Here is a 22,660-nt window from a genome sequence, read left to right as displayed (position 1 = left end):
GTCACAGCTACCAATGAACTGGGAGAAAAACTGCATGATGAATTCTGACAGTTCAGTCTGTAATTCCCAAACTTTGCAGCTATTATTAAATTTGGAGCGAGTCCATGTTTGAAGGTGAATCTCTTCATGACACTTACTGCATTCTCTATTTTAGTTTTTGATTGCAGCAATCCAGAAAACTGTAAGCCTATAAATAAAGTTACTGTGATTCTAAAAATAATGCCCTGAAAACACCTCAAAGCTAAATTTAATTGACTCTTCAGACAGATGCCTACACAAGATCTCAGAACACAGCTTGTCAGGCCTTACTTGAACTTCTGGTAGGTGGAAGACATGGACACTTTTAATTTACTTATGGAAGAACACTAGAAATAGATGCCGAATTTGTAGAAACATGAACAATGACTTTTCTAGACAAAGGATCTTCAGAATCAAAGATGTAGAAAGAAGCGGTTATTTTCTGTCTTAATCTATACAGCAATAGAAAAATAAATGAGAAAAGGGCACAGAGTTATTTGATCACTTTAAATCATTCCCATATCCATTTGAAAATTTTAAATCCATGTAAATCTTTTCTTCTCTAGAATAGCTGCTTCCAATCTCTTTACAGTGTGATCCATGCTGATGTGATTGCTAATGGGCTTATTCTGTGCTTCGCAGTGTGTATGCTGTATGGATCATTAGAGAGAGAAAGGAGGAGGATGACTTTTAATGAGATTGCTACATTAGTAATCTGCTATCAGAAGTACTGCTACCAAATATAATTGCAGAATTAACAAGGATTATAATTATGTATGCTCATGTTCTCTGTTAATGTCTCCAGCCAAGTATCCATCTTGTTACACCGTTTCGCAAACAGTGAGTGCTGTGCACTGAAAACTTGTGCAATTTTAAAGACATAGGCCATGCAGGATCCAAGATAAAACTGTAGGATCCATAATATAATAAGATAAGATAGCTTCACTCATACTACTTCAAATGTAGGAACACTTATGTGCCATAATGATTTTGTTGTCATTCATCTTCTGAAACACCTGATGTTAGATGTTAAAAAAAAAAGAAATTGTCCGTTTTCTCTGGAGATCTTCATGAAGGGGTAGCTGCTGCTTCATACTGCAGCACTTGTCATTTCCTCAGATTCCATTGCACATGTGTTCTACACACCAATTCAGGCTGCTGCATTACGGCACTGTTCAACCTTTGAAGAACATGAAGCTACCATTTTATCCATTGGTATTTTCACCTTGATTAATTCCAACTTGCCTTTACTTCCCACCCTGTGCTTCCATTAAAAGACTAATTAAACACCAATGTTTAAATACTAGTTAAAAAAAAATACTTAGTAATCAGATGGAAATTTAAGAGCGGTAGACAGTTTGACTTTTTGTAGCTTCTCACTGTCTAACTCAATGTTATACATTGAGAGAGATGGGCCATCTCTTGTCAAACCAGTCTTTAAAGGGAACGCAAAACACGCACCTCCAGTCCTTGAAAGCGTGCTTCAAGTTAGCTTGTCCTGTCAACCTAGGCGGCATCTACCATGACTTTTTAGACAGTTCTTACAGCAGTTGTCAGATTATATTCCTTCTTTGCGCTTAACTAGCAAGAAGACATTGTATGAACAAATACCCATTTTAAGTTTGATTCCTCATAAGGAAAAGAAGATAATTTCACTTTTTAAATGGATTGCACACCCAGCTGATCCTGTATACACCAGCAGACAATAAGCTCAAAGTGAGGACGTGTCCAGAGAAGCTGCTTGGCTTTTTGTTGAAGAGAGAGGGAAGTTTTGCTTGTAGATGGCATAAGAGAGTCATCAGTCTGGTATTAGAGTCATTCTGTCATGTGAGATTTTTTAAAGGGTGATAATTTGAGATGATGAAAATTAGCTGAGTAATGACCCAACATTGCTGCAATACAGCATTTTGCTTAATATAGAGGCAATTTGTGCTGCATGTGCAGACTGTCAAAAATACACATCAGCACGAGTGAAACTTCTGATCTCTGTTCCTAAGAACATTCCCAATAGACCACATCCTTCAGTTCAGCCAGAATGTTGTTTCTACTAGTGGAGGTGTAAAAAAATAAGCTGAATGGCAGACATTTTATTTCCACAGCAAAAACAAAACCTTAACCGCTACCCTGAGCCTGGTCACTTTGTCATATTTTGTGTAAGTCTGGCTTACCCGCAGGAAAAATGGGAATTTCCGACCATAAAAACCAACTCTGAAAAACTCAGGTTCTAAGCGCTGCTGTTCCATGATATTATCGTAATAGGTAGCTTCCATTTTCTGTGGAGAAAAAAAGATAGCTGCTATCAGACCCCTAAAGCCACACTTAAAACATCAGAATCTCAAGACATTAAAATATCACATTACTGTCTTGCCCCCACGATTTTTTTTTATGAAAAGACCAAAATTCTTTTAAAGGTAAAAATTATTAATTAAATAGTCTACATGGTGGAACAGACTATGGTATCATCATACTCATTTTACATTTTTGGAGATGACATGAAATTTTTTTTGTTGTATCTAATTTTAATTTAAACAGGTCTTGCATGTAATTTTCTTTGCATTGCAGAATTAATGGCAAAACTGAGATTAAAATCTATGTTGCCGGGCTCACAGCTCAAACTCTATACCACTGCCTGGAAAATTGTATCAATTTAGTTGGGTTTGCCTTAATTGAGTTGAGGAGCATGAAAAAGGATGAAACAAAATCAAATCTTCTACAGCTCTGGGCACCAGTAGGTTTAACATGGAAGAAAAAAAGGGTTTGGAAAAAGCCAAAGGACTTTTCTCTGGTTCCAAGGATTAATTTTGCGGCACTGTGCTAGCATTTGTATAAAGAGTGGGATTTCAAGACCCCTTGGTTATACTGATCAGCTGAGATACTCTTCACCTGCCAGTTGATTAAATCCAAATAATAAAGAGGCAGCAAGAATAGCTAATTTACTGATGTTTTAGGAAAGAAAGTTTTGATGCACGACTTGACTAAGCCTTTAATAAGTTAGTTTGCTCATCGTTCATGATCACTTTACCAATATGGTATTTCCTGTACACCGGGATAAATTTTCCCACTGCTCCATTTTAGATGTCTACAATAAAAAAATGCACAACCAAGATGGTCACTTGTACTCTCTTTAGGGCCACTTTGAAGAAAATAGGTTCTTCAGGCATGCCGTTCATGAGACCTAGTCAGACAGGTATCTTCAGATGAGAATAAATTTGACTTTATAAGAGAATTTACACCACTGTGTATAAGAATACATCCATATAGCATAAATCTTAAATCTGGATGTATGCGTGCTACCTAGGGGACAAATGTAGATGAACTATTTTCACATTCATAAGGGTTTTAAATAACAACCAGAACTTTGACTTTTTCTGATTAAAGCACAATGCTGCAAATGTGCCCCGATTTCATCATGTGTTTGGTTTTACTGCAGGACCAGACTCTTGTAAAGAATGCCGTAAATGTTTGCCTTCTCTGTTCTTTCTCTCTTGTTCCTCTTATGTCAACTGAGGCACAAACTGTCCCTGATGCTTTTGTAATTAAAACAAAACATCAATATACAATTAAAAAAAAAAGAAAGAAAAAAGATATTTTATGCAAAAATATATATAAATATGCAATTGCAATAGCAAGCCCAGCTCCTATGTGTGTGCTGGCTCCATACACTCGTGGGCGTTTACTGCTAGGAGACTTAGGAATTACTTCAGTGGACCTACAAAGTCATTGAAATGAATCAGTGGCAAAGGAGTCCCTGTAAATGCATGGAGCTGTATAGGGAATATGATTTTTTTTTTTTTTTTTTTTTTTTTTTTTAAATTCAGAATGTTCTGACAGGACAGCAAAATTCCCCGGGGGAATGACAAGGGATTCTGCGAGGAGAGGAACTGCTGCTACTTACCCGAATCCAGCTGAGGCTCTGATAATCATAGAGACTTTCGTACTGTATGGCCAGTTCTCTGCACAGCGGGATTCCAAACTCCCAGCTCTGTGAAACCAAAGCAAATCACACTCACAGCAAACAGAACGTTATTGCCAACTCAGCTGAGAGGAATATGGAAATGCAATTTTGGGAATTTACTTGGTATGAAATGCCAGGGATTAGATGTGAAAATGCAATGTGATGAAACAGTTTCCATCAAATATCAGATTAATTCCTTCTTCAAGATGGTAACAGAGGCATATGTTCCATTGAAATTAGACACACAAACTGCTTGTTACTGACAGTTCACTCACGAGACTGGGAACTTAGCTGGAGAAAGATAATACAGCTAACAATTTTTCTTCTTGTTAGACACTCCCCTTCAACCCACCCCCAGTATCTCCTTTGCTTTCTGCACTAAAACGCTCTGGAGTAGGGAGTTAGGGCTTAGTTCCCCAGCAAAGCACACCCCTTCCCAGGGCATTATTGCACTGAGTGAATATCCACACTCAGAATGGAAGGCAAAACTCATTTGTTCAAGTTACAGTCTGCGTACAATAAATCTTTTCTAGCACAGCATACTCATTGCTCTCAGAGGTAAGGGAGAAAGAGACTGAGTTTGGGCACCCCCACACTGAGAGGGACTCCTGTTACCTCACTTTTTGAGTGCTCATTTTACACCCTCCTCTCCCATCATCTTTTTCCTGCATAGACTGGAAGCCTTTTGGGGAAATGACTGTTTCTTACCATACTTGTGTAAAAGATCTAGGAACACCAAGGTCTCAGGTGAACCTTTACTGGATTAACTTTTATGCATTACTGGGCTAACTTGCCAGGTGTTTTAACTGAGATTCTGTTGCAGTGAAAACAAAATTAATGTGCGAGTTAGACTATCACCTTAAGTTTTAAAAACATTCATAGCAATATTATAAATTATTGGTAATGGTAGTTATGTAAAATATTAGCACTTAATATGGAAGTAGTTTTTCTGGTTACATGTACCTTCACTTAAAAAAGTGAATCTTTACACTGTTTGATTTAGTGTATTAGGTACTTTACAATGCTTCCCTTTACGCACACGCATTTGTAGTGTCTGTTTTCTCACCCTTAATACCAGCAAAGCTTTTTTTCTCTGAATAGCAAAACCAGTAAGTGTAAGAACTTTTCTATTAAAAGAAGGGATAGTCCTAAGAACTAAAAAGGCAAAAATCATGATCCTACAACTCTTTAGCCTCAGTTAATTACAAAAACTTACATAAGAACTTGCTAAATAAGAGAGTATTCCAGAATTGATTTGGATATTCCGATAATAGTTTGGGATGATGGGAAGCCTGAGATTTATTTCGATAAATACAATACATACAATAGGAAATGAACTGAAAGACCAGTTACTTGAATACTCAGGATATTACTCAGGTTTTTGTGATCTCAAATTAACAGGATTTTTGCTGTGGGTTGTCAAAGTCCACGATACACAAATTGATACACTGAATTGGGATCAACAACATTAACCAATCAAGTGTTTGCATTTACAAACACAAACACCATTGCATTTTTTAAGATTTCAACATACTTTACAGATATTTCATACGCAGATTTCCAGTCCTTAGCTGATCAGTATTTATGGGGAAGAATTGAAAAGTCTCTTCTAAAACAGCTGGCCAGGAATAAGTGGCTCTTGTCACACAGTGTGAGCAGAGTCTCACTTCCAAATGGGATGCTGTGGCTAAAGCCTCCGTAATTGTCTAATCTGTCTGCTGGATAGAAGCAGAAAGCTGTCTGTCTTCCCTTAAGGTGATCCTAAAGATGTAACCTTTTCATGCTCCTTTTCTGATGTGAATTAAATTAACAACATGTAACCACACCTTTTTTCTCTTCACACCAGCTCTTCTACATGTACCCTGATACTATTCCTGTCATCCTAACTCAGGCTTTCTCTCTTTCTTTCAGTTAGAGTTCCACACAGAGAAATTCCACTGTGCTAGCTGAATATTCTATAGACACAAAATGAGATACAGAAAAGAAGGAACATAATATACAGGTAACTTTGTAGAGAGAAAAGAGAGTTTGCAGATATTTGAAAGGAAAAGAGAGTGAATGGATATCGGAGTTACTGGGATCCTCCGTTTTAAAATCTGTGATGTTAATGAGTACTATCTTTACAGTGTAGAAATGTAATACTTAATTCCATGTGCTATGCAAGTGCCACTTCCCTCTAAAGCGTCATTTTTCCTCCTCTACAAATAATTTCCTAATGTCTCCACTGTTAATTTTCCCCACTACTCCTTTCTCTTCTGCTGACATCTGATCTGTTTGCATGTTCTATATTATGTCCTTCACTTGAAAAGCACATTCATATGATATTTATTACAGCTTTCTCCTATGGCACCAACAACTCTCAGTTGAGTGCTGCTGACTGCACAAGGAGGCACAGATAGAGACAATCAGCATTTATGAATGGCAACCTTTATTTACTCATATCCCAGCGTTCAGATTTCTTTTGGAAATATGATTCAAATGGTGCACAAGAGAAATTAGTTCAAATGTTGGGTATGGAGCACATGATCTAAAAATGAACTGCTTTGGAACTGCTTTCAGTGTCTCACGGCACTTGACTGGTGCTAAGGAGAATACGCACTGTGATGCTGCGATAGGAACTGGTCAGAATTTTTAGTTAATAAAATCTAGCAGTGACCTGGACAGAAAAGGTTTGTGTAGTTTTCAAGCTATTGCTGTCCAGTAGCATGATCAATCGTGTTCAAACTGTTCCATTCACAGTCTTCAGCTAGAAAACCTTGAGCTTTAACAGACAAAATCATAACTGTAAATTAAAAAAAAATAAAAATCTCCCTTTAAAGTTATGCACTTGCACACACTGCCAACTGAGCCACAAATCAATTCAAAGCATAGCAGAAATCAGTAGGAAGGAGCACATGACCAGAGGGAAGGCTAAAAGGGCTCTGGGAACACCTTGTTCCTTCCCAGCACAGGGCTGCTACTTGACAATATTGAGAATGGAAGTTACTCAATTCCACACCCCACTGCGGCACTCCACTGGCACACCCTTTTTGCCAAACTCACAAGACAGTCTTGTGGCCACAGTTTTCCTCCATTCCTGTGCTGACAAACTTTTCCCATTAACAAACGCAGAATTTTTAAAAGCTTTTCACAGTGCTTTGACCCCCTTACTTAGTGGAAGGTCCCAGGAGCAGCATGAGAAACTTAACTCTAGAAATACAACTGAAGGACACAGAGCAACAAATTCCACTCTTCAGGATCCTAGGAGGGAAATCTCAGGGTAGTGCAGAAAGAAACTAGGAAACACAAGTTGAGGGAAGCAAGTTTCTTCCATTCCCTGAGCTGTTCCCTGTTACACAGCTACAGAAAGAGTACTGAAAAGCATCAGGAAGATTTGGCTTCTTAGCATCTTTCACTTCCATGGTCTGAGTGACATACACACTGCTTAAGTGGATTACTTAGCCATTCAGCTACCATTTAAGGAGGTATTAAAACACAAAGGAGGATTAAAACACAAAGTCAAGTAACTCCAAAAACTTCCAGTGGAGAAAAGCCTCAAGAGGTTAACACTAACTAATCTGTTAGGAGTTTTATAGCAAAACTACATCTGTCAAGTTTTTACTCCCCTTTAGTGCATATATAGATTGCCTGTTTTTCTGAAAATTACAGGCTCACTTGTTTTACCCAGTCTCTATATCATCTTTGTTTAGTCAGACAGTACAGTACTGCAGTATTTGCATCAGTCAGTAATTTATTTTTTTAAGGTGCAGTCTGAAAAACCCTGAAAATTTCTGAAACTAAAAGAGAACCATACGCAGTATTATTGCAAAAGAACAATTCTGGTCAAAAAACCCCCAACGCTTTTTAATCACTTCCTCATAAACAGGCTACTTCTTCCTACGCGCAGGAATCTGACTTCCTTTTGCAGGTTCTGTAGAGAATGTCTTTGCCATATGCAACTTTCTATTATCAGGGCCAGGAAAGAATTATCTGGAATGGCAACCCAATATGAACCAAATCACATGTGTATTTAATGCCACTGTCATTGCCATCACAGGCAAAAAAAACCCTGAGGCGCACATACAGATGTTGTCTTCCAATAATATAGGCTGTAGGAATTTTTCTAGAGAAGGGAAACATTTGAAAATGTTCTGACAGATGATATCACTTCTAAGGTTCACCTCTGAAATGCCACGCCACAAGGGATTATAACACCTACGTCTGCAGTAATTTTAAAAAAAATAAATATTTGTTGTAGGAAAAACATACTGAATATGTGAAATTGAAAAGCACTGATTTTCTTCTTGTGCAATGGATGAAACTGCACTTTAATTGAAAGCCACTTTAAAATAACAGTGACACTGAAAAGAGCCAAATCTTTTTTAATGAAGGGACTCCCACAGTGCATTGCCTGCCATTTACTTCTATAGGTTAGAAACAAAACAAGTCCTTAAGTGAGTCATAACACAGCAATTTGCATAGACAACTACAAAATGCAATCCCGCCCCCCAGAACTAAGGAACTGGCATTCATAGAGCTCTCTGCCATATCAGGTGTTTCAAAGTTTGGTTCAAAGGTATAAAAGTGGTTTGGTGTTTTTCCTATTGGCCTACCTAAACTAGTTCAAATGTTATGCATAATAAAACACCCATATCCATTTTCCCATCTGTTTTTTTTCATCCAGAGAGCCAAGAAGCAATTTGTCAAGTTATAAAACCTTTTGATATAAATTTACTTCCAGACTACTGAACTTAGATGAGAGCTTGCAAGCCCTAGGTCAGGCAGGAAAAGGGAAGGAAGCTGCTGGAAGAGAGAAGAAGTTGGCATACCTTCCCTTTGTTGAAGTAATGGATAATCTTACGGCACAGACCTTCCTTACGTTGCCACTCTGACTGAGATGGATAATGCAGGAACTCTCTCAGAGGTCTGTCTTCCCACTGAAGCAACTCACAGTACAAAAGCAAAGTAAATGCAGCCTCTGTTGAAAATGCAATCATTGAACATTGAGTCAACGACAACAGACATCCGATACGTCACTAGATCTGTTTCTTAAACGGTCTGGAATTTCTGATTTACAATTTCAGAAAAAAAGTGAAGTATTAGATGATCATTCAATTATTTAATTACTTAAAATAATTTTTAGGTAAAAATCTGTCAAGTTTCTTTGTACTAGCTACTTGATTTAAACGCACAGTCAGATATTCAGATACGTAACTAGATTTGCGGCTTGCAGCTGTAAACAGAGATTGGACAACACAGAATTAGTTTATACAAGTTTCTATGTGCTCCCTAAATACTACAGTGCAAGGAAATATAATCCTAGTTTAATCTTCCTCTAATTTCAATTCCACTGTTGTGATTTTTTTGATCAGTCTTCCTTGTATAATTTGGGGTATAACAGAATAGTGGTATGGTAGTGTGGGCATGGACATATGTTATTTCACTTAAGGGAATGGGATGGACCTCAGCTTCTTATCTTCCCAACTGCCATAACTTATTCATACAGATTTTTTCCAAAAGAACGACTCAGATGTTGGAGTATAACATTGGGAGAATTACAAACTTTCCCCAGGATTTCAGACCCCATATGATGTCTTTCTAACCTGTATAGTTCTCAGCCTGTAAGTGCATGTCACACAGCTTGTGGATATAGCGGATGTACATCTCTTCCTTGTTAATTTCAGATTTATAGAAATTCTGTGAAATTAAAGAGAGTTGTTATTGAGACCATTCAATACAATCAGCAGCATCTGCGTATATATAGAGGTATTGAAAAGACAATACATTATTAGCATAAAAGAAAAGGAAGAATTCTTTTCACATACACTCTGATTTAACCCACTAATTTTATCATGTCATGATTTTTTTTCAAAAAAAAGGTAGTCAAAAGCTGAAAGAAAAGGCGAGAGAGGTTGTAGAACCTCTGTCACAGGGATACTCAGAATTTAGCTGGACAAGGCTCTGAGGAACCTGACCTATTTGGCCCTGCTTTAAGCAGAGTGTTGGACCAGAGACCTCCAGGGGATGCTCACAACCCCTGTCGTTCTGTTCTGTCATCCCAGTGCTTGGATTCTGAAGCTACACTTGCCTGACACAGATTCCTAGCCCAACCTTTCCCATCCCAGTTTCGACAACATTTCACAGTTATCACACAGAGATAAAGAAAACATCTTTACCATAAGGTTAACAGTGCAGCCAATTTTCTTGTTTTCCGTTTCATCTCCTTTCATGCAGTCCCTAAGAAAGCAGAGCAATGTTGAAAAACATACCTGCACAGAAAGTCCTTTTAAAATAAATTTGAAGCTGTCTTACCCTCCAGAGTTTCCTTGGATCATAAACAACAGTTAATCATATACTTTATTTTACAAAGTTCCTCTAAGAAAAATTTCCCTAATATGGTGTAGATGATGAGAACTGAGTGTCCTTTTACATGTCTGCATCTGAGAATAAGCACCTGAAATGACTGCTGCTTCATTTCTTACAAGAATCTGAACAAAAATCAGACAATAGTAGCCAAAAATCATCTGATATGAAGTATCTACTATAAAAGTGAAAAACTATTATTTATCCAGATGTTAATGTTTAATGGTTTCCTAGTTGGATTGGCTTTCATAAATTCAGATATCCAATGTATTGTCGGCACACTGAGAGACACAACCTGAGGCATTTAGACTAGATTACTAACTTTTTCATGGGTAAGTTAAATCACAAAATGTATCTTTAGTTTCTGGAATATTTTAGAAATTATATCCATCCAAGCAGTACAAAAAGTTAAAGGCTTCAGAAATCACTGATCTTAAATTGAAAAAGTCACATTCATTTGTTAATTTGTCAAGAGGTAAAATTTTTAAAGCAGTGACACAGCAAACTGCCTTGGGAACTGCTGTGTGAGCTCAGTGGCAGCTGGACTCCAAGCCTGTGTGTTTCCAAATTCTGATGCAGTTCCCCGTTCTGTTCTGGGAATGAAAAAATATCTGCTGTGCATAAAAAAAAAAAAAAAAAAACCAAACAAAAAACCAATTAAAACCTGGTATCTGTTCCTTCATTAGGCATGGAAATGTGTATCTGTGTATCAAAGTTGTGTTGATAGCAAATTTCATTTGGAGAAAAAAAAAAAAAAAAATCAGCATTGTCCTTAGAAGTGTCTCAGATAGCCGGTATCACATAGTAGCTGTACAGTAGCTGTGTCAGGAAAGAAACAGGAGATTGGATCAAACTGGTAAGGATAACAAAAAGAAACTAAAAAGCACAGAAAAGGATTTGGGATTGCAAAATACCCAGCCTTAGTCACAGGTTTTCACCTGTAATGAGCAGCAGCAAAAATTATTTGAACTCTTGTCAGTTGGTTAAAGATAGAAATATTTGGGGCAGTTCTATATAGTTTCAAATTGTCTGTCACTCCATAAAAACAACTCCAAGTGTGTGTGTGTGTGTGTGTGTGTGTGTGTGTGTGAAGTTAAAATATTCTCTTGTGAGTCAAAGCTCAGCTGTATTGAGACAACAGTCCTGCAAACTTCAGTCTAAAACTAACCAAAAGATGCCTAATTTATAGTGGAGTCTTGCTCACATGAGCCCTGCAGGTCTAGATGAGGCATTCAGCACAGGTTGGTGCAGCGAGGCATTTGAGATCATTCTTGCATTTAGCATCTATTTTTCTGAATTAAGCGAGATCATTTCAATGACAGAAGGAATTAATCATTTAGCAACCCGGATAAACATTAGTACAAAACTACGAATTAAAAAACGTCTTTATCTTTGCTATTATCAGGAACGAGCGTACAAGAATGAGAATTGGGCTCTAGAGATGCGGACTTAGGATCTTTGCTCAGACCCCAGCAGCAACGAGTTGGGCTTGCTTACATAATGCTTGCATCAGAGAAGCCTGCAGCTTGATAAACAATACAAAAATACCCCACAGAAAAGACATTTGATACTACCTCTTTACAAACTTCGTAAACTTAGAATGTAGTACTGTTGTTGCCAGATACCTATAGTCAAGCAGACGCTCCATGAGACGAGTAACTGATGTAACAAAAGAGATTCCAGTCTCTCGCCACGTTTCCTGCTCAATCTTCTCCAGCAAACTGTTTGGGGATGAAAAGACAGCACATGAGGAATCCAGGGAAATAGTGCAGTGCATGCAGGCAGCTGCAGACAACTTTGTTTCTCTCTCATAAAACAAATTCATAGAATTACTATCTTACCTGGGATAAGGCCCAAAGAGCTGGGTTCTACTCCAGGCAGCATGAAGCAAAGACAAGGAAATTACAGAATTGACAGGAGAAGGAAAAATAGCTTCACATTGCCATTGAAAGTCTATGAAAAAGAGCAACGCTCCTGGCAACTCCTGATTCCCACATTATTACCTGTAGCTTAAATACTGCTAACAGCAGTCAGAAGTTGGAAGGGAGTCTAAACCTAATGATGCAAATACCTCTTCTTTGCTCATCCCTACATAATTTTTTGTCTCTAATCAGCAATGAACCAAGCAACATTGAATCACAATTTATTTAAACTAACTAAATAAAGGCAATCTTTTCCTTCTCAGCAAACCAGACAACACAGGGAGCATCTCACTGAGACAACTGGAAGGGTAAGAGAAGGCAAGAGTGAGAACACTGAAAATCATATTTAAAAAGTGAAAAAAGAACGCAAATTTACATGCTGTTTTTCTGATACTGGATCTCCAGTCAAAGAACGTGCCACTTTTATACTGCAAGAGGAAAGACATTCTGTTGCGTGTCATACATGTCCTCACAAGAGGCAAAATCTTCTGTACTGGAATAATTTCCAGTGGAGGGAGCCAATGCACATTTCAGCAGTATAGTTGAGAGAGAAAAATTCAGGATCAACTGTTTATTTCCCACAGCATTTATTAACTTTGTGGAATTGTTTCCTCAAAGTTCACGCTGTTCTCAGAAAAGTCAGTAGCAAATACAACCTACAAGGTTGTTGGACTTCCAGGCTGTGTTTACTGGTAATTCATGCCATCTCTATCATCTAAGAATAAGTAACAAGCTACAGTCCTTGAATTCCTTGAAGACAAAAGTCTTCAACTGGAGCAAAGGCAATGCACAATATTCCTCTTGCCAGGTGAATTTTATAAAAAAAAGGATAGATACTTTATTTCCTTTACCCCTGAAATAGACTTAGGTTATCAGTACACATAAAGTGCCAGATTTCCCAAGGCTGAATATGCACAAATCGAAACCAAATACATTTACTTCCTAAGGATAAGTGTACAGGATGGGCAGGCTTATCTATCTTGAGAATGAATGAATGTGCAATTGTAAATTCAGAAACACGAGCATTGGTTCTAGCAAAACAAAGGTTTATGCCTCAAACTGCCAGCATGCTATGGGGGGGACACATAAAATTGCCTGGAACATATGGCTAAAATTCTGCTAATGATCTTTGTGGCTCACAGAAATACTGCAAGATTTAGGGTTAGCTGCTTTGGACTCTCAGAATTCAAAATAAGTCCTTTTGAAATAAACTAGGATCACTGGAAGTGAAATTTGGAGGCAGGTCAGTAATTAAAAATAACTAAGTGGAAAGTCAGATGTAAAATCTTTAAGTTATCCTTATGAGTTAGTGGATTTTTGGTGTGAAAGGGAGTGGAAACACAGGGTCATGATGAACTCTGGAGGAAGTAACTTGCAACTGTTGAGCCGAACAAAACACGACCTTCAAAAAGTAGAAGAAGCAGAAGGAAAATGCTGAGGAAGATCTCTTTTGCTCTAACGAGACCTGACTTGCTAGATAGTACACTGTTTCTCTAAACAACCCTAAGGCCACGAGTTCACTTACTGCCATGTAAGAAGAAAGGCACTGGCTCCTCTAGCAGATCAGTTTTTGATGGCAGGATGGTTACTATTTACCTGTGCAGCCTTGTATTAGATTTCACAGAAAGAAGACAAAGAAGAATTCAGGTTTTTGTATTATTTTCAGAATTAGGGTAACGTATTTCTATTTCACTGAGCCATGTCACGTAAAACTGCCAGAAAGCCCTTTACTGCTTTCTCAGCAGATGAGCACTGTGGCTGCAGCTGCACGGATTGCTACTCCCACTCTTCCAGTGACCCTGCACAACACAGAGTGAGCAGAAACTGGCATGGCTTACAGCAGGCTGAAGAGTTCCCTGTAGTTCTCATCACCTTTTCCTTCGGATACCAGGCTGTCCAGCTTATCGATCAGCTCAGCTTCCACCTGGGTGAGGAAGTGATTGGTTACAAATCAGCTGTTCATGTAGAAGACAAGAGCTCCAGCCACTAGGAAGACTGGAAGAATATTTTATTTCTCATGCACTGGGGTTGCCCAGTTCTGTGGGCGAGTGATTTATTTCCCTGTGGCTCAGTTAAATGTACACAATTTTATAATTTTTTCAGTGAAACAGGAGGACTAAAACTAAATTATCTTTTTGCTTATCAGGGCCTAAATTAACATCTCAGGGGAGGTAACACTTTTTCACAGGAATTTCTGACAGTTATTCTCTTATCAAATAAATCACTCCGACACACTTTCTGTGAACCGGTATACCAGATAAACTATATCCTGTACTGCAGAGATATCCATGCAGAGAAACTAATTCACAGCGTGATCGCCACTGGTCTGCTGTGATGGTTCTGCTGGTAGGTAATAGATTTCCAACCATCCAGGCTTCGTTACATTGCAAGATTATTTGTTCATTAAACCCAGTTTTGTCAAGGCTCTCTCTGATTATATTACGTGTTTTCTTTTCATACCTATATAAAGGGCCACAACAGTATCATTACATTTCTCTTCCCCTACAAAGGTTTTTGAGTATGCATTTGTTTCCTCCCCAGTCTAATATGTCCTATTATCAAGTTTGATGTCAGATATCCCCATAAAGTTGATTCAAGTGCAGAAATCAATGTATCTAACATTAAACAAAAAAAAAAATTAAGTAGCCTTGGAAATCTTGTAGAAAATGTACTGTCAGTACTAATGAGGACAAAGGTTCCTAAAGGTTGAAGCATCTGTGAAAATATGGCTTGTTTTTATTTAAAGACAAGCATAGTTTGAGTTTCTCTGTGTTTTTCAGCTGCCAAATTGCAAAGGAAGTAAAGATGAGAAGAAAAAGCAAATCACCCAGTGGCACACAAATGGAATTGGTGCTCTTGTTGCTGAAAGCATTAAAGGGAGACCTGATTTAGTCCATGAATCAGACTGCATTGTTACCCAGTATCACTGAAAAAATAACCTTGTTAAAACATGAGCTATTGAAGAAAATAAAAAAGGGCTTCAAAATGAATTTCCAGGATTCCCGTGTTTTCTGACAACCAACTTTATTCAAAAAGCAAAGAGAAGTTCAAAATTAAAAAAACCCTACTCCCTCTTTGCTTGTGATCTACAGTGACTTTACAGCAGTCAGTAATGCATCTGTCCAGCTGTTTAGCATTACACTGGACAACAAATAACGTCCTGGTTCCAGCAGCTAATGTTAACAAGGTTTTGCGCTGTTTAACTATTTATTTCAATCTCACTAGTACAGATGATTATTCTGTCTTTAATCTTAGACAGTTATGAAACATACTTCATAAAACAGTGTGGAAATTTGCTCCACAGGTAATTTAAGAAATATTCTTGGAGGTCTAGTTTAGAATACATTAGCGAGTATAAAAATCAGATGAAGATTATGAAGAGTTCTTCTTGATACAGAAAGTATAAACAGATAAGGAAACTTAAGATGACCTTAGGTACTTATAACTGTAAATGCCAGAGCAGGGACTGTTCTATTGTTATGCTTATTGTTAAGCAAAAAGAGGACGGTGATCAAAAGCTACTGAAATAATAATAATAGTAGTAATGCTACTGTAATAAAAATAGTAATCATAATAACAGTAATAATCAAGGGAGTTGAAGAGGAAGAAAAACATAAGCTCCTGGTAATACTTTTCCACACAGCCTTTAATAGGTCAGGTTATAGAAGAGGTCCGTTATTCTCAATAGATTAGATCTGGCATTTTAATGAGACTGTGTATAATAAATAATCACGTGAATTTTGATGACTTAAATAAAAGGAGTTACTACTTCAGAGCACTTATCTGCAGATACTTGCCCCCAGTATTGCCCCAAACACAATGACAATGAAGCACTGCCATCTGAGGATCCAGTCCAAACCGATCCTTCATTATTAATACTTTGCACTTGAGGGATCTGTTTTGCAGTGGCAAATTTAAGCAATTCTCTGACCATGACTGGGCAAAAAATGATGGAGACTCCTCTCCCTGTTTTGCAATCAGAGCTCACAGCAGGTGGAAACTACAGAACTGTTGTTGGGCATAACCATTCCAGGAGAGCTGCTACAATTTCTTAAAGAATATATAGCCACAAAGTCTGTTTCAAAGCATGGTATAATTAAATAATTATACAATACCACTTTCTAGCTGGAAATTGAAGACAGAGAAGCGAAGTATTTTCACAAATACTGGCTAAATCTTTACATCTCCATTTTTGCTTCTTGGATTGACACATTTAATGACTGACTAATAATCTAAGTGAGAGCAGTGAGAGCCCACTTCTAAAAATTCTTTTCCTCATCTCCAATGCGATGAGCACTTTGCTCCTCTTCTCTATGTTCATGGGAAATGTAGCCTGCTGCACAGTGCACCGTTTAAATAATCTTGGGAATCTTGTAGTAGTTTGGTGAATTACGCTGCAAATTTTCTATTTTTATATATTTACATGACAACACCTTCTGCACAATCACAAACAAATCAACAGATACAAACTCCTTGCTTCCAGCTGGACACTGCAGATAGAGAGAGCAAGAAAAAGAATACCAGAATACCACAAATGCTTGGGAAGTGACTTCACCTGTTTGAAGTTGCCATTCTTTCTCTGCTCCCAGTCCATCATGTCATGGAAGATAGGGATCATAATATTCCGGACTTCTGGTTGTGGAACAAGTGTAACACCAAGAAAGGGGCCAATCATTCCCGGAATAAAGTGAATCTTATGCTCACCTGTACAACACAAAGCAACTGTAATTAAAGAAAAGCCTTCGTTACATTTCACTGAGAAAATGGGGAACCCCTGCAATGACATACACAACATAATAGGCATGAGCATTAGAAAATCAAACACATTTTTTGCCTGAAAGGACTGGAAAACCAGTATTTACTTTACACCATTCCTTGCAAAGTCTCTAAGAGAATTTTCAATTTCACTGTGAAAACCTTCAGCAAAACTTATCAGTGAATTTTACTTGCAAAGGAATTAAAACTGTTAAAAATAACCAATCTAAAACATACTAACTAGGGGGAAAAGAGGCCACGGATACTTCTAATTTATGAAGATTTTGAAAGGGCTGGTGAGAACAATGGTATTTAATAGGACATATTTAGATTTCAAAGAACTACAGACCTCTTTATCCTCAGTATTATGGAAGTCTCAATTTCATAACTGACCTTGAATTAGGACCAAATTGCATTGCTTCTCAGGAACAGAAACCCAAGGCATTTAGCTAACAAACTCTTCTGTGCCATGCTCACTGTGCAGTCGCAGAGAATAAATCAAAATAGCCATATTTGGAATAATGTTAAATGATAAATATCTGTACCTACGTATCCATAACAGCCTTCTCACTTCTCATTTGAATTTGTCTAGCATCATTTTCTGGTTATTTGGTCTCTGTTATATTGGAGAGCCTTCTATTCTCCACACAGATGCTTTAAAACTATGATCAAGTCTGGCTCTATCATCTTAGTTGTGCAAGATGGGTCAGGCTTATTCAGTATTTTATAATAAGGCATTTTCTTACTTCTGTAGTCATCTTCCTGACTGTTCTCTGAACCCTGTCCAACTTGTCTTTGTTTTTGTTTGTTTTTTGAGCTGTAGAAGGCAGGGCCGGGCAGACTATTCTAGAGTCACGTGCACTTATGAAAAACCTGTGGCAGCAACATCCTCCCTCTTCTCTTACTCAAGATTCTGACAGATTTTCTCCAAGACTATGGTGTTTTTTTTACTCATGGCATTTCACTCATGGCCATTCAGATGATTATCAGCATGATACATTTGTAGTCTCTGTTTTCTTGACCAGCACTCTTACCTATATTCCTACATTTAAAATGCTCATATTTGGCTTTTTTAATATATTGCTTGCAGCCACATTATCAGGTTATCCAACCTGATTTGTATCATTCCTTTGCCCTCTTAATGATTTCCCTGTTCTTAGAACCTTGTATCATTTGCAATCTCTATCAGCAAACACTTTTTATTTTCCTCTGGAATACTACATCCTTCCTTTGTCCTCAAAAATCTCCATAGGTATTCATTTTTGGTCCTTGATGGAGACAGGATACTGACCTAGCTGGACTTGCTGTGATGCAGTACCAATGTTATTTGGCTCTTCTATTAATAAAATCCTGAATTACCTAAACCCAAGACTGCTGCAGAACACCTCTAAAAGCAGAGGTCCTAGATGAAAATTCTCCATTTACCTTTTGAGACCTGTGGTGAGATGTGTTTTTCCCCATCTTGTAACATGCTTAATTTCTTAATCCATGTATATAGACAAAGGTCAAATGAATTGCAGAAGTTGAAATTTTATCACAACTATTGCATTATTGTAGACAGGGCTTTTGTGAGTTTTTTTTTTTTGTTTAGTTTTTAATTTTTTTTTTAATTTGTAAAGTAGTAACATAGAATTTGTTATGCATACCAGTACTTGAAGACACCAAATAGAACTTTGCTGTATGCTGCATCTGGGCTTTATTATCAAACACAGCTATAATGTTGCATCATGACAATTTTGGCTTTTGAATCATCTACAAAATTATGAAGTTGGTTGCAGCTGTGAAAAATTAAATTTCTGCTTTACTGCCATGGATCAGACAAAAGTCAGAGAGTAACAGTGTATCTCCGTATGAACCTGACTGCAGCACAGTTGGAGGGATGGGAAAAAGCTGATTTTATATTTGCAAATACATAAAGACTGTCACTGATGTGTCAAAACAACCCAAACCTGCCACTGCCACGTTTGAGAAGAAAGCATTCAAATACATAGGAATGTATTATCTCAAATAAAAAAGTATGATGAGACAGTGCAGAAGAGAAGCGCTTCCTGGTTTTACAAGTCTTAAGAGAAGCTAAGTATTCTATGATGCTAAAAAAAAAAAAGCAACAGAAATCTGGGGTTACTTTGGCTTTGGTTGTTAGGGCAGAGAATGAAAAGACATACCCAGGTTCTGCCACATGCTGAAGAGCTCGTACGCCATCATCACTCTCATATCGCCATATCTGAAAGACAGGAGATAGACAACTGCCTAGTGGAACAAAAACCCGCAAGGTGGTGATGTTAAAAAAAATAATATCAAATTCACATTTAAGTCAACGTAAGAATATCAAACAACTCAGCTAATCACTGAACACTGTATCAGGACATCTACTTGTTTATTTCCTAAGCATCTCCACATCCCAAGTTCCATAATAAATCACAAGTACTTGTGGCAGAAAAAGAAGTCTAATTTTTGAGGTGGCAGAAAAGGCTGGGAACCCAACAAAACATGTTCTTACTTATCCAGAATCTTCTTCCTCTTAGCTGGTGTGGCATTTTCTAGTTGGAGACTTGGCTGGTTTATAAAGAGAACTGCCAGGCTGAAATAAGAGTTCCACACCTATGACACAGGAAGGAAATTTTATAACATTACACTCCAATGAGTAAGTTTTAAACAAGTGTAGGAAGACAAATGTTCCTTTAAATATAGAATGAAACCATTCCTTTTTGTAATCAAGATGTAACTTAATCAATATCTATCTTTAACTACTGAGATACTAAACTCTTAAGGATACCAATGGATAATTTAAAACCTGGTAGGAACTAATATTAAATCCCCAAGACTGTAGTGCCACTGGGCTTTCCTCGTAGCACCAGAGTTCAAAAATGAATAAAGTTTGTGACTTCAGCAAAGTTTTAAGGTATTTTTCCTGTAGGCTAAACAGATTTTATCCCTCAAAAAAACCCAGAGATTACATTCTATCATAAATGAGAACCCTATAATTTAGTCAGTTTTCCCAAAGATACGAGGCTTATGCCATCACGCTGTGTGTACATGTGCCCAGGTATGTGTCTGGCAGCTTTTCCTTAGTGACACTGAACTTGTTGCCCATTTTCAACAACACCAGACACAGGGAAAACACTCTCTAAGATACTGCGTTCCTACAAGTTTTAAGTCAACAACCAGAAAGAGAGCCTCTGGGAGAGGAAGATCAAGAATGCCCCAACTTCAGGAAAAACACTGCATGAGTTTACATCTTATTAGCCATGAATCTCTAAGAGAGCATGCTTCGTTAGCTCCACTGCTTATGAAGATACTTGTTTCCTTTATGAAGGGCTCAATTCTCTTGATTTGATATCAGCCTATCTCTTCTGCTTCCCCTCAATTCCACAGCAGATTCACATTCCTGACTTTTATCAGTTAGGCCATCTTCCTCACAGATACTCAAATAAATGCTGCAAATAAATTAACTAATGTAGAGAACAGCTCTTGTTCCTTTGTTACTGTTAGCTTAAAAAGATGTCATAACATTTTCTCGGTATCAATTCTTACTTTAAAATCAAAGTCCGTTTCCGTGAAATTCTTATGCAGTGCAGAAGACAGGTACTGAACTGTTGTAACTATGATACTGCAGTCAAAAACAAACAAAAAAAGAAAACAAAAAAAGAACAGTTGAATGTGGAGTATAACATATTACAGTGGTTTGTGGTGCTGATTTTACTGTACATACAGAGATGGGCATTCTTCATGCAATCACTGCTAGATTTGCATTGAGGTCACCTATCTTTCTGTGTTTTAATAAACAGTTTGTACTAAGTGACACAAGATTAGGAATTTTCATCATTATTGTAACTTCTGGGATTGACACAGGAGCATTTAAAATCCTGTATATTTTGTATGGTTGGGCCTTATTACCTCCAGTGAAATGAAAGAATACAGTTATCTTTCTCCTATTTTAAGCAGAAAGATTTTTTTCTCAGAGAAGAGCAACTCAAAAAGTTTAAGCTGTTTTTGTTCTTGGCTATACAGTGGTCCTTTATGTGGCTCACACTTCAACTCAATGTATTCGTGAGTATTCTGCCAATTCTGGATTCCCTGGTATTTTTTGTCGGTGGCTAAACACACCTTAGTGAAAGGCAACCCAGGCACGTGATGAATTCAGGAATTAATAAATAGCATATAGATAAGGCAACAAAAGCATCAAAAGAAACAGCACATCTCTAATTCACATGAAAGCAACACTTCCAGTACCACTGCTAAACATACCTGTCGGGTTTACAGCATAACCGTGCCAAAGGGAACTAGGTAACCTACAGCATCTGAGGGGACTACTCTTTGCAGGTGGATTTTTCTTTTCTTACAGATCTTCATTTAATATTTGCATTTGAAATACTTCAATCCACTTTCTCTTTTCATGAGCACTGTGAACTCACAGAGCATACAGCTCAGCTGAACAGCCTTTAGAAAAACTGCCATGGTATCCTCTTGTAATGGGAACCCCTCCAGTTGTCAGTTAGTCAGTAGTAATTCTATAGCTAGTTTATCTAAAGAAACAAGAAACTAGTAAATAATTCCAGCCACCCTGTGTTCATCACACTGCTGCCATTCCAAACAGCATAGTGCTTAACCCATCAGAAGCAAGAAAATCAGATAAAATCGAGCATTAAAATGGTAGATGACAATTTAATTGAGGAAAAGCTCTGTATGTAATGCACTTGGTGTCATCACTAGGGTCTGCTCCTCCTTTTCTGAAATAACTGAGTCCTCCTTCTAGGTAGGCTAAGGAGTGGTTCTATGGGAAGAGAGACATTAACGTAGTAATTTACTGAGGAAGGGAGCCGAGAGGCCCGCCAGTTAATACCACTTGGTGTGGGCAGCTCTTCCTTGCCAAGTGTTACACTAGCTGCTGTGCCACTCTTACCCTCGATGCAGCTACTTCAGCTTTAGGTTTAAACATTTAACTCTTTGCTACCCCTGCATACTAGTAGAGTTTAAGAAAACAGAATGAATACAGAAGTCCCAGTTCGGTCCAGAGTGCTAAAGTAACTGTAGAATGAGGATGAGCACTCCAAAATTCCTGTTGATCACCGCATCTTGGTCTGATGAAACACACTGCATCACAGGTTTTAACTGCCTAGCTGAGGAGAAGAAATTCTGATATAGAATGTCAACAGTTTATACCTGCTTCTCTACTTACTTGCTGGTGAGCAACCTCATCACCATCCAGTCTCGAGGAAAGACACTCATTTTCATCAGGTTCCGAAATACACAGAAAATCTTCAGGAGGAACTCCTGTCACATAGAGGAAAAAAAATATTTAAAAAAATCACCAGCAGCTGCAGATTAATCTGTTTTCTTGATTGTAAGAAAGACAGTTAAGCCAAGTGTGCTCCACTTGAGCTTTGTGTCACTAGGCCATTTGCCTGAAAACATGGAAACAACATCTATTGGGATATGGCTCTATTAATTTTGTATGCATCTAATACGTACTAAACAAGTTGCATCTGTCTTTTAAATCTTTTGAACAGTGAGATGAAAAACTTCCTTATGTGCATAACTGTATATAACTTCTCATATTATCATCTAGAGTTCCGGTACCAATTTGCAGCTATTTTCAGATACACTGGAATCATAATTTATTTATGCATTCAATTAATTAATGTATCTGTCCAAACTTCTTTACACT

The 22,660-nt window shown here is 37.7% G+C and overlaps 1 protein-coding gene across 1 annotated transcript in view; it reads right to left on the bottom strand.

The window, feature by feature from the left end:
- DOCK3 (dedicator of cytokinesis 3) overlaps nt 1-22,660 on the bottom strand; it is a gene marked incomplete at both ends in the record, with an annotated part of 218,058 nt that overhangs the window by 22,156 nt on the left and 173,242 nt on the right. The window contains 13 exon segments of the mRNA XM_082487547.1: nt 2,187-2,291; nt 3,914-4,000; nt 8,782-8,930; nt 9,556-9,649; nt 10,129-10,189; nt 11,941-12,036; nt 12,157-12,183; nt 14,076-14,161; nt 16,793-16,941; nt 19,158-19,216; nt 19,493-19,593; nt 20,527-20,602; nt 22,172-22,266. Of these exon segments, the coding sequence (XP_082343673.1) occupies nt 2,187-2,291; nt 3,914-4,000; nt 8,782-8,930; nt 9,556-9,649; nt 10,129-10,189; nt 11,941-12,036; nt 12,157-12,183; nt 14,076-14,161; nt 16,793-16,941; nt 19,158-19,216; nt 19,493-19,593; nt 20,527-20,602; nt 22,172-22,266 (1,185 nt within the window).

The sequence above is a fragment of the Vanellus vanellus genome (genome assembly GCF_965231255.1).
Source record: "Vanellus vanellus genome assembly, chromosome: 9".
Lineage (NCBI taxonomy): Eukaryota > Metazoa > Chordata > Aves > Charadriiformes > Charadriidae > Vanellus > Vanellus vanellus.
Note: the sequence above shows the minus strand (reverse complement) of the source record. Positions and strands in the feature narration are given on the sequence as shown.